Below are 13,663 nucleotides of genomic sequence, written 5' to 3'. Positions count from 1 at the left end.
CTGACGTGTGGCACAGTCATGTGTGTTAGGTGGGTGTGTCCAAGAACAGCAGCTGTGCTGAACTTTTCACACATCATTGCCACTACTGATGGAGATTGTTGGGTCAGGAATTGATCACTCATAAAGAGTTTAAGGTAATTAACTCAAATGGCCATACATTGCACTACACGTTGAGGTGTATTTAGAAATTAGGTAAAACGGTTAGTGAATGTACATTTACCCACCAGTATGGACAAGCAATTTGGATAACAGATCGTTAAGGACTGTTTTGATGAATATACCCCATAGGTTCCTGTGGTCAGCTTATACCTATAGATACTCTTGTATCCTATATGTACAGTAAATAATGTTAGCTAAATTCATTACAACTTGTTCTTGTTATCAGAGTAAGTGTCCATCAATTCATGAGGTCCCATATAGGATTTCCTGAGATTGTTTGATGTAATTCAAAGCCCAGTCAAGTAAACAGGACAAACTGGAGAATATATGCGGTGCACTGTTCTCTATAAGCATGTCACCTCAACAGCCATTCCCCCAGGCTTGGTCCAGGTCATATCCCACCTCACTGAACAAACTTTTAAAAAGGTGACCATGGGTGTATATATAGGCCAGACCCATTTACACATGACATGCATCACACCAGGCTGGACCCTGTGTTGGGCGATGTCCCAGGGTACAAGACCCAGACGTCTCCCTGGTGCTCCACAAAGGACAATAGTACCTAGCAGAGTGCAGTAATAACAAACTGAACTATTGCATCTAAAACTTGGCCCTCTAATGTGCAGATGGTGTATGAACCTAATGATACTTTGCTCATTTATTTTAATGGATATAGTTGAAGTTTGTTCAGCATATTAGAGACCTTTGGGGAAAAAATATTCCACCTTGCCACCATTGTAACAAGATAATCAATGATATCTACTTCACCCATCAGTGGTTTTAATGTTGTTACTGATCTTGTCATCCCTCTAATTTCACTGGATGGAATCACCCATGTGTTTAATTACCCATCTTCACACGATTGTCCAACAAAGTATTACCATTTACTTCATATTTATTAAATGGAAATCACATTTTTAAGTTGAACTATATATTATTACTGTTGCTATGCTTGCATATAACGCTGATATATAAGAGGTAATGCAGGCTGTGGCATCCTTGTGAGACGCAAGCAGTAGTAATGCTGGAGTGATTTATCAGGTGACTGAGCAAAGAAAAACAAACAAAAGGCCAAAAACAAGATGTAGAGAAACGATCTAAGGAAGCTGAGCTTGGTAAAAGAGCGGAGTACATGGTTGAAGCATTAGCTTGGTTAGCAGGCAAATTCTAAGTGCTAAATGGTAGAACCAATGGATTATATATTCTGGGGATCACTGGTGTAAGTGATGAGTCATAAACAATATCACTGGGAAAGGGGAGTATAGATGTGTGCACCAGCTGGAAGGTTGGATACATTTTGTTTGCTCCCTGGGTAGTTCTGAGGTGGTGGTTGAAAGGTGGACCCCGAACAAGCTCACTGCTATCTTGAATAACTCACCTCATCCCCTCCATGACCTACTAGTTACACAGTGGCGCACGTTCAGCAACAAGCTCATTCAGCTCTGCTATAGCAAAAAGGTACAGGAGATCATTTGTACCAACATCAATCACGCTGTACAAAACTTCTTCACTCTGCTGGGACATTATTACATACTGAGCCACTAACAGGACAGGCTCACTAACCACCAGCTGGATATTATTACATCTCCCTAGTAATATCACTATGCACTGCCACTTTATCTGTGCATCATATGGTAATACAAAACACCAAAAATTATCAACAGGCCCATGTGTGCTTCACTGTGCCCACATTGCTTTTCTGTAGGACTAAATCTTCTCAGCCAGATCATCTCTAAGAGTGAGTATAGGTACAACTTCAGGAGCAAAACTACTGTCAAGCCACTTCCCTTATATGGAAGACATTAAAGTTGTATGTCAAGTTTGAAAGTGACACTGAATCACTTGTTCACATAGCAATGTCATTTGAGATGGCGGGTAAAAAAGATTGGGGCAGAGAAGATTCGAACTTCGACAAAGCCATGTAACAGACCCAGAGAACAGGTACAAAAAACCAAGGAACACCAAACACATGACCTGGAAAAGAGAAGGCACGCGTAAGGCAGATCCTTAAGAGTTGAACATGAATATGTATGCCTATGAATATGTATGCCCTGTAAGTCAACAGACTTAGCAGGCACAATAAGCTGGCAAGGAGAATTGTATGCTGCTGACATCAAGACCAGAAAACCCCTTACAACACACGTGTCATGCTTCCCCCCTGGTAGTTCCTTGTTCCTGCTTCTTATTTGTTTCACCTGATCCTTGTTAGTGTGTATTCTTAAACCGAATGTTTCCATTCCCATTTAGCTGGTCATTCCTTCCAGCTTCCTTTCTACCTGCTTTCCAAAACTCCTGAACAGTTTGCCTATTACTTTCCTCATCTTCTAGTTTTATTGCCTCTAGTTCTATCCTCTAATTTCATCTAGTTCTGTCCTATAGTCCATCTAGTTCTTGGTACCTGTCCTTGGTCTCCCATATGTGCCTCTAGTTTCCTGTTTCTCGTGCTCCCGTGTAAACCCTGATTGTCTTTCTGAATTCCGTGTGTTCCACCAAGGATTATAAACAAGGAGTGTAAAAACAGCTAGACAAGGCTAAGCGTACAATGGGGCTAAACAACAGGTATGACTAATCATAAAATAGGATACCAAGCAATTTCTGAAACATAAGATACTACCAAACAAAGGAGCGAAGCTGTACGCAGGGGACATGGCCTTCTGTTACGGTTTACTTGGGTCTGTTTCATATGGCAAGTTTCCATTTTTGGTATCCTGTTAGTTTCACGTTTTATTTTCTTTATTGAGTTTCGGGCTAGTTGTTTCACTTGGTTCTGTGTCTCCCTATTGTTATAATAAATCATATTCAGCTATGTGTCTAATGCAGTTTTCGTCTCATCCCGCCTGACCCCATTTTCAATCATGGGACACTCCAGCAAAGATTCAACATCCAAAGGCTATATGCCAGCTAGAAGGAGGGGAAAGGAGCATACAAAGTGAAAGATTTATTGTCCGTGGTGAAACATCCATGAATACATCCAAACAATGGCTTTCAAAACATGAGCTGAGGAGGGAGTGCTTCAGTCAGATGGGGATGTAGATGTTCAGTCAGATGTAGTCATCAGTGCCTACATGGAGTGTACCTGACAGACGGCAAAGGTGGCTGATAAGTCAATTCTATCAAAGGCTGGAAAACCAGGACTGAAGGACAGCAGAATTGCAAGTCATGACAGCACAAGATCTCTAGGCTGATTGAAATATGTATCACACCAGAAAAGACCCAAGTTGCAGAACGTACAAAGGAGCCTCTGATACAGTACAGCGTATGAAATTTGCCAGTTCAATAACATGATTATTTCTCATCTACAAAAAAATAGAATATCTATAACATGGAATGATCATAAAGGGCTTGGGTGAGATGTATTAGGTGCACATCCATACTCAGAGTCAGTAAAATGGTCGAGCAAATTATTTGTAGAGCAAATAGGATTAGTGCCAGAATCCATGATAAACAAAGACAACACGTAGACAGAAAAAACTAGGAATTAAACAGGAAGCTACAAGAGGGCTTGGCACAACAAATATGCACAAAGTAGACAGACAACAATGACCAGTAAAGGTACAATGCAAGCCGGCAGTTTAAATAGGAAACTAAACAAGGAACAGGTGAACTCCATAAAGAAAGGCTGGGAACTAAATGAGCGGTGTAAAACTAGAAAGAAATCATCAAGCACCCGGAACTACAAACCCCAGAAGAAAAACAAAGAGAAGCAACAATGGAAACATTGGAAACACAAAGGAGGCTAGAGAGGGCCCAAGGTGTGTGGCAGCAGAAGCACACAAAACAACCAAAAAAAAAATGGAACACAAGCAGAAAGGACCAGAAACAGAACCAAGGAACAGAGCAGGAGCAGGAATGGAAACAGGAGACAAGGAAGACAGAGCAGGGAGCAGGAATGGAAGACGCCACAGAAGCAGGACCAGAACACGGAGCCGATAAATGAGCAGAAGACACCAACAGCACAATGAAACCCAACCAGAGTGAGGAACAGAGAGAGAAACAGGAACTGGGGTTGGATCAGAACAGACGGAGGATGAACGGGCCAAGAGGGAGGACGAGGAGTCGAAAAATATGAGGAATGACCAGGATTAATTCACCACTGGCTGCACATTGTTCAGTCTCAATCAATGCAGCAAGGTGAATTTGCCTGATTTAAACAGAGAGGAATTCCTAAACGTGGACTAAAAGTAAGGAATTAAGCAAATCAACAAAACCACAAAATAAAATGTAAGGTTCTAATCTTAATTCATTCTCACTTAGGTCCTGTGGGTGGGATTGTACGTTGTGGTCTTATAATCAACTTTGTAAATAAAGTAACAAACTATTAAACCCTAAAATAGATTATATTATATAGATTATTATATTATTATAATTTATTATAAAGTGATTGGATAATCAATTTAATTCCTTTCCAATTTTCTTGAAGTTACAACTACTAACTTTAATTTAGCCTATTTTTACATAAGTGGTTTCTATAAGATTTCCAGTAAACACAGTAACAAAGGGTTAACAATTTGTTTACCCTGAACACAAGATAAGCAACATACAAGGTAATTGAGAAATAATGCAAGTCAATTAGGAACAAGTAATTAAGAAAGTAATGCAACAATGGACTTCAAACATCACAAATTGAAGGTTATACTCAGCCATACATTACTGATTACCACTGGACTTTATAGTAGGTTAACATAGCAAGTTATTATTTTGTGGAGCTGTGTGAAAAGAGGACATGCATATCTGTGAATATGTCTGTGTGATGAAAAGATGGTTGTCTTGATTATTTTTATGTCTGATGGAATATAGGTTCATGGTTCCTTGAAGTACAACCAAACTGGTAAGAGGTTCTTGCATTACAACCTGTGGAATTTATGTCACCTCAAAGTCTTTGAAAGAGAAGGGAGAAGATATGGGAAAGTCAGGCCACATAATAAGCTATCAGCCAGGATGTTTTATGGCCTTGCTCCTTGGCTTTATAATGCCAGAGGGGTCCTGATTCCTGTCTGTGACCCCTCATCTGCAGAATAGATGGTAGTCAGTCTGTCCACTACACACACACAATCAAGTGGCAGGGATCATATGCAAAGCGTATGAGCTTGGCACCGCAAACTGCAAATGAGAGGAAAGAGTAGTGGAGAATGCATGGAATAGGAGTGGTGACAGAAATAGCAGTCAAAAGTGATGGAAGCTTCCAAAGGAAGGAAGATGAGGGTTGGAAAAATACCAGGCACAGAAAGAAACAGACAGAATGTGGATGGGTAACAAGGTCGATGACAGTGATGATAGGGCACTTGGAACACTCAATGCTAAACTGGAGGGATGCTATCCAACAAGAATGACAACATCAATCTCAGTCCTGAAGGAATAGGAAAAGTAATGCACCACACCCTCAACCTCCCATGCTGCGTGTAGAAGGCCCGAATGGGAGTAAAAAAAAAGACATGGCCACCCACTGGAAGAATGAGACGGGAATTTTTGATACCAAAAATTTTTTCGATAATTTTTGATACCAAAAAAAAGATATTTTGGTATTTGGAATTTTTGATACCAAATATCACTGTCTTTCCAAGACAGACTCAACTCTATGAGACTCAATGAGGTACTAATTAGGTAATCACCTGAACCAAATGTCTGGTGTAGATATGTTCTCCTCTAGCCTCCCCATTGACGGTTAGTGTCTCCTTGTGCTTCTTTTTGTATTATAACCACACCTTTGCTCATGCCCTTCTCACCACCATCACTATTTTCTACAGTAGTCAGCCCGTGTGTGTTTGACCATATGTGGCTCCTCTTTTTAGTTTCCTACGGTAGCCTATCGGAGATCATATTTCATTATGATAACGAGGCTCTGCTCACTGTACAATCTGTTATGGATGTATCCACTAAAATCAGTGGTTATTTTTATCTATGCATCATATGGTAATACAAAACACCAAAAAATTATCAACAGGCTCATGTGTGCTTCACTGTGCCCACATTGCTTTTCTGTAGGACTAAATCTTCTCAGCCAGATCATCTCTAAGAGTGAGTACAAGTACAACTTCAAGAGCAAAACTACTGTCAGCCACTGAGTTATTTTCATGCTGACCTCTTCTGTTTCAATCGTCAAAATAGCTTTAGTGAAAGTAAGGTTAGTCTCAAATAATCACTTCCTTCTAAAAAATGTTTTTTCTAAAATACGTTTAGACTTTTTAATTTTAGTGGTTGCAAGCTGATGATCCAAGTGTATGCTCAGAGCTCCAGATGTCCTGTTGCCTGCAGCTTCTAAAAACTTGTCATGGACTATTAGACAGGGTTGAGGGGATGCAGTTGTTTTTTTTTTATTAAAATTTAAAGTGCACTGTTCTCTTTACTGAATTATATACTAGTTTTGAATTACTTATAAAGGCCACCTAAAGAAAATAAGGACTTTAAAAAATAAATTTCTGACCTTTCTACCGTTACAAATACGTGGACATAGCCTGTAACTTAGCATTGCGAAGCCATGCTTGTGTAGGTCAAAAATGTGTGTTAGCTAGCTAGCTAGTTGCTAATTTGGTTCACTACCATTGCAGCTATCAAACGTTGAGCTCTGGCATTTAACTATGCACTGTCCTGTTAAGTCCACCGTCCTTCTACAGTTTACTACCTGCATTTCCCAGAAAAAATCGGATATTTGACGGTCAGTGAAATTGGTAGGTGTTAAATATGGACAATGCAGTTATGCATTCTGTATTATGCTGTGTTCAGCAGCTAGCTACTATTTGCAGTGCTAGCTACCTGTCTCTCTGCTGACGACGCTGCTTGTCTGATGTCCAAACATATCTGTGAGTTTGTCGTATTTGGACGCATCATCCTCCAAAGACTTTATTTTCGTAATTCTTGCTTTTGTCAGTCGTTTTAGTTTCCTTTGGCACAAGTTTTGTTGTGCGACACTCGCTAAAGTTAGTCAGAGGATTCGGAATACAGTACATGGTTACCAAGACCAAGTGTGCGAAAGTAACACTGGTGGGAGAATTTCTGCAGAATTATCGCATGTACTGCGTTAGTCAATACTTCTACAGGTGCAGGGAAAATCATGGCTGACTTTACACAGACTGACCACTTTCTTTTCACAATGTCAACACAGAGTAGAGTCCACAGATCCCGCCGACACACGCATTCTCCTCCCCCGCCACAATAATCCAAAAACAAAGACCCGATGGTAATCGCACTAACACTTATTCATTATTATATTAATAGAAAAAACTTACACTTCACCAATACATTTTTTAGATGTATTGGTGAATATTATTGGTGTATATATTGGTGTTTATATGAACTGCATTGTATTTTATTGCAGCGGTTCGTTGTATTATTTAGTAGCTATTGTATTTTATTTACTTCTTGATTAATCTGCTATTTCACTGTGTGTTACATGTCCTTGTGCTTGACAAATAAAAAAAAGGAATTATTCGCATTTAGTTCATTTTACCTACTGAAGTAAAAGGTAACTACAGTGCTAACCTTGTGCCAATTATTGCACATTTGCATAATAATTGTGATGTCAACTTTCAGTAAAAAACTGGACCCATTTACTGTACTTTTGCAGGTAATTGTGTTTCCCTTTGTGCTTCTTTGTAGTGGTGGCAGGCGGGAGGCTTGACTCACGTATGAGATGCTGAATAGCCAGGCACTTACCCAGGAGAACAGAACAAGGAGACTAGTAGGACATCAACAGGTGAGCCGTGTGACGTGGGCACAGGCATATTCTCTGTTAACGAGTGCTTCAGCAATAGCAGGTTTCCTGAGGTTCATTTTTATAGGAGTTCAGTGTTAGACATGACAGGACATGAAAAAGGAGCATGTGTTTATTTTCTGCTTTTAGTTTATTTATTTATTTGTTTGTTGTTAATCTTTTCCGCTCTTCAACTTATTTACACTGAATTAAAATCCAGATGTACATATGAGTCATACTAAACACATTTAACACATTTTGATCTGTGATGTCCAGAGGTGTCAGTTCCAGGTTCAGAAAGTAAAAGTCCTCACCAGGATTTTGCTCCAGCTTGCTAGATTTTCTAATTAGTGCAATCAAATTAGTGGAATCAACACAATCCATGAAGCCTGAGCAAAATCCTGGTGAGGACTTTTACTTTCTGAACCTGGAGTTGACACCTCTGGATGTGACCGTGTCGATCAATGGTATTTAAATGCTGTACAGTTCAAATATGGTGAGCATCAGGCTTCTACAGACCAACCAACACAAACTCCCAGCACCTCTCCAATCAAGACCTCTTGAGAGAGACACTCAAAGAACGCCCCATCTTAGCCTCTGTCCTCGTGCTCACGGACAGAAGGTCACATACTATACCAACGCTGCCCTTGGTCTGAGATAGAAGTCTGGAGACTCAAGAGTAGAGGTCATGGAGAGTGATTGAGTAGGGCCAGTGGCTTTTTCAACACTCTTCTCATTGAGCTCTTCAGGGCCATGTGTAAATCTGGATGTCCTGGAGTGACACAAAATACATCACAAGGATTAAGCATGTTGTCACCCTAAACTGGGAGCAGGGGCCTTCCAATCAATACTGACCTCTTAAAAAAAATAGATGAATCAATCATTAACCCTTTCAGGCCTGGATAGAACAGGCTGGAAACTGATGAAGTTGAGGGGCTTGCATACAGCCATTTAAATATAGGAAAGATAAATGTCACTGCCCCCTTGCCCCATGCAATTGACTTACAGGGGGTTGTGCACATGCAATGGGACAGCCATGTCTTTCTGTCCTCGCTTGTGGTGATCTCTTTTGCTGCCCTTGGCTGTGGTGATCGCTCTTGCTGCCCTCGGCTGTGGTGATCTCTCTTGCCGTCCTCAGCTGTGGTGATTTCTTTTGCTGCCCTCGGCTGTGGTCATCTCTCTTGCTGCCCTCGGCTGTGGTCATCTCTCTTGCTGCCCTCGGCTGTGGTCATCTCTCTTGCTGCCCTCGGCTGTGGTCATCTCTCTTGCGTGATCTCTCTTGCCGTCATCAGTTGTGGTGATCTCTCTTGCTGCCCTTGGCCGTGGTGATCTCTCTTGCCGTCATCAGCTGTAGTGATCTCTCTTGCGTGATCTCTCTTGCGTGATCTCTCTTGAGTGATCTCTCTTGCATGGGCTGCAGGCATCCTTATGTTGTTGTCTGCAGTTGTTGTGCACAACCTCAATTTCATGCATCAATCAGTTACCAAATACAAAAGAACTGTGTCATCGCCAGTCTACATGCTCTGTAGGCAATGCTGCCAGTCTGCACTGCGAGCAGATTAAAGGAGCAGAAGAGGGCAGCAACCTCACTGTAGGTCTTCAGTTTAATTTTGGACATCATATGTCATCAAGGTTGGTGGTGGGGGGGGGGGGGGGGTAGGTAGATGTGATAAGAAAATATGTCAAAATGCAGGATTGTAATGCACAAATTAGCAAAAAGTATGTAAGGATCCTACAAAAAAATGTTTATGCTCGTTATGAAGGACCATAATGCATTGTAATGTAATAAACTTCAGCTAAAATAATAGTCATTGTAATATTTCTACTTTTATTTTAAAATATTTACATTTGTGGGTGTTTTTTGTCATTTGCTTATCGATTTTGCCATTTTGCCAATGATTCACCAGTAATTTTGGAGGTCTGGAGGGCTGTGTTAAGCTTAACCTGTGTTAAACCTGTTAAGCATAACAGGTAACCTGTGTTTATGCTTAACCTTACAAGGTATCCAAAGAAATACATTTTGGACATAAGTCCTTCATCATCTTCTTAAGCTCTATGAGGTTAATTGTTACTATATATGTCCTGACATAGTTATGTCAATAAAATGTTAAGGAATTATGAATGCTGTTCACTCCAGATATACAGTGGTGAACTGCTTTAAATACGTAAATACGACGTTATGAATCAAAATTCTTGGAAGCTGTTTAACCTACTTGCTGTTTTAAAAGGAATTTGAATGAACCCGATTGTACATCGTTAGTGTTACTAATGTTATTATGTGCATGAACAACGTTAGCTGTTGTTTTTACCCCAAACGTGGAGCTGGGCGTACGAAAGCGTAGAATCAACATCATGTGTCTACTGAACATGTGTTTACAGGCGAGGGGTGGGGATGTTTGTAGTCCAACAAACACGGCTTCGGTTCCGCTGCGGTAGGCTACTGATCTCACTCGGTGTGACACACGTCGCGCGGTGCTCGTGCACCACGAACAGACGCAGAAATCCCGTTAACCGACAGCAAAGCGGCCACAGACCCAGTGCCAATCATGAGCAGCACCGGATGAGAGAACTGCAGTTCTACACAAAATCTAAGATACGAACTAAATATGTTGTGTGGATGAGATGTATCCATGGAGAAAGCTAATTCCTCACATGTGAATTAGTGTTGCGACTCGTTGTTCAAAAAAAAAGGAAGAAAAGAAGCGAATGTTTAGTTGATATGCGGGTCGTTTCATTGGACGCAGCAGATCCCGTAACTCGGTTCCGCAAGCGGAGCCCAGACCAGGCGCGTAAACCTTCAGTGTAGTTGTAGCCCGCACGAGGTGCGCACGACGCGTTCACCCACGGCTCCAGGTTCGATCCACTCTGGCACTTTATTTGGTAGTGCAAGTTCTTAAATTCGTTTTCATTTCCAATGTGTCGCGTGCCAGTTCGCCAGAGTGCGACATTTATTACGGGTCGCTCATCACGTCCTGGTGAGGCGCGCAGACTAGTCCAGGGCACCAAGTCCGTACCTGAAGAACCGGCACACGGGCGAACCCAGAAGCTTGTTCTGCCGACACATATTTGTACGAAGACATAAATATTGGTTAAGACGTGGTGTATTAAAAGTTCAACTCCATCCGCGGGGTACAAGGATCCCCTTATCAGTTATTTGTGGGGTCTGTCGGGACCAGGACACCTCCGGAAGGACACGGCTCGGTCCAACACGAATCTGCTACTAGTCTGCGAAGATCTGGCGGAATTAAGATACTACTTGCCTATTACGGATTTAAACAGCTCAAGGCTTCTTATAAATCATTGAGGCACACAGTTACCTGCGGGAGGAAGATGAAGAGCGCATTTCAACAGCGCAAGATGTAACAGAACTACTGGACGGGCTCAGGATGGACGCGCTCTCTGACCTGCCGCTCCACTTGTGTTTCTCGGCGTAGATATGAAGATGTGGTGCTGACCGTGACCAGGGGTGAGGAGAGATCTGTCCGGTTGGGATAGTTGGGTCACCCCGGCGGAGCGGAACATCCACACGGGCGACGTGTCGCTGCTGGTGCCGTGAAAGCGGTTCCGTCCACTCCACACTCCGGATATTTCTGCAGAACGAGCGGTGCGGAAAATGTATCGCATTCTGCATCCTCAAGTAAGTTTGAATTTCAGATGTTTTATTTTATTTTTTTCAGGACAATGCAATACATAAACTTTACCGCAACTTTCCACATTCACAAACGTGTAATTCAGCGCAAGCGCATCAACGAGGTGAAGAATCAGCTGAGGCTCTATGAAAATGTACCATTGAGATTTCTTCCATTTTGAAATCGTTTGCAACTGAAGGCAAAATCATTGAATAATTCACATGGTAAACGTCGCCGCGGGGACTAAGCGTGTTTATGCTCCATTACATTTAGGACATCACTGGTGTTTAGCCAGGTGTAACCTCATTTTAGGGTTTGATCATCTAAAAACGAAATACAGTTTATCTTAAAACCGAGTCGAAGCCAAACTTATTTTATTATAACCCAATTAGTGCACTAAGGGAATAGTATCATATAAGGGATTCCTGAATAAATCGAATTAGGCGATGGAATATGAGGGAACGTGTCAGTGGTAATTACTTAACGATTATCGTCAGACGGGGGAAATTGCTCAAATGACTCAGCAGCGTGTGGGTGTGCAATTGAATTCTCATGGCAATACATAGACAGAAATTGGACTCAGTCAACCCACCGGTGTTTATCATGCCCTGCGCTTATTATAGCGGCTTGGTGCTTCCCTACAAACAACATTCCATAGACCAAAGGCGGTTGTCATCAGTAGCTTCTTGAAACAAATAATGTAAGAGCCGTGACTGCTTGGTAATACGATGACACGAAACGTGTTCCACTGCTTGAAACTGGCATCACGAGAGTAAGGAAGTTTAAATACGTCAAATCACGTAGGAGCTGAACTTTTTACCAAGTCAACAGCCTCATCACATTAGTGCTGAATAACAGTATTTTTTAAATACGTTTTATTACCTTATAAACACGGTAACCCATTGCAGCAAATGAAAGTAAACTAAAACAAATTGTTCATACTTTTTTGTTATCTTATAACCTAGTAGATGATTTCTCAACTATCATTTTGAAAGTCTTAAAGGTTTTTATTTAACTTCAAAGGGAGAGCACGGTGACGTTACACTTTTTAATCGTTTCCTCCTTACTGGGACTAGAGTTAAGCACGGCCTACAAATATCCAGCACTCCATGTGACATTCACATTTGCATCTTCTGTCTCAGTTGCCTGTCTAATCACAAGAATACTTCTATCTCTTTTTTTTTTTCTCAAATATTGATTGACGTTTCGTGGCTCCTACATGTAATGTCTCTTGCTTGAGGTGATCACCGCCCAGACGAGGCTCGAAGGGAAAGACCTTAGTCACACGCTGCTATGGGCTGAAGTGACAGCCTGGCTGTGATTATGATAGGAGAGAGCCAGAGACAGAGATGTTATCTTTCTTGTTTGTGAAAAAGCCCATGTTGTTCTCTGTCCATCCCCTCAAACCGGACCATTATCTGCTCTTGTGTTGTAAAAAAATATACTTCAGGGGCACTGTAGTAAATTCCTAATAATGGAGGTCAGTCATTAGTTTTGATTCCCTGGCCTGGGTTTCTTAGGCCAGGCTCTTTTGTGTGGGCACACGCGTCTCTTCTGGTGGGCACAGGTGTGTCTTTGACACAGTGTGTGACACCTGTCCAGATGACACAGGCCCACCTCGACCCCTGGCCCTCAGCCTCTTGACACTTTTTGTGCAATTAAAGTCAGTCCATCGCAGCTCGGTGAGCACGATGATCTCATTAACTAATGACTCAGGCACTCAGGTGGAGTCTTCACACCGGCTACTGCTCTACAGTTTGGTCTTAATTAGCCCTGTTACAGAGGCACACAAATGAGCAAACAGAGGTCAGAGTCTTTGGAAAGACAGGAAGCAGGCAGAGGGTTTCGCTGACAGCATGATCATGCTGTGTGCATGTGTGTGTGTCTGTGTGTGTGTGTGTGTGTGCGTGCGTGCGTGTTGCAAATTTGTGTGTAGATTAAAAGGTTGATTTATGGAGATTGCTTTTTGAGTAGACTGTTGCTCATGTGCTTCAGAATAAAGGATATAATGGGTAATGACTGAGTGAAACACAGACTGTGAGACGGTGAGATGGCTCTGTAATGAGACTCCTGCAGTGTGATGGGCTACTGTGAGTTGCCTCTGTTGAAACATGCTTCCGCTAACTGCTGTAAAGTGTTTCTTGTTCAATGTGTGTTTCATCAGTTCAGTCCCACGTTAAGTTTGATT

The 13,663-nt window shown here is 41.7% G+C and overlaps 1 protein-coding gene across 1 annotated transcript in view; it reads left to right on the top strand.

Moving 5' to 3' along the window:
* The first annotated feature begins 11,345 nt into the window (after nucleotides 1-11,345).
* crhr1 (corticotropin releasing hormone receptor 1) overlaps nucleotides 11,346-13,663 on the top strand; it is a 103,126-nt gene continuing 100,808 nt past the window's right edge. Inside the window, exon 1 of the mRNA XM_076997170.1 lies at nucleotides 11,346-11,483. Coding sequence (XP_076853285.1) covers nucleotides 11,460-11,483 — 24 coding nt within the window. The 5' untranslated portion in view covers nucleotides 11,346-11,459. The remainder of the gene's footprint in view (nucleotides 11,484-13,663) is intronic.

Source organism: Brachyhypopomus gauderio, chromosome 2 (genome assembly GCF_052324685.1).
Source record: "Brachyhypopomus gauderio isolate BG-103 chromosome 2, BGAUD_0.2, whole genome shotgun sequence".
Lineage (NCBI taxonomy): Eukaryota > Metazoa > Chordata > Actinopteri > Gymnotiformes > Hypopomidae > Brachyhypopomus > Brachyhypopomus gauderio.
The sequence above is the reverse complement of the archived record's forward strand: the minus strand, read 5'-3'. Positions and strand labels throughout refer to the sequence as shown.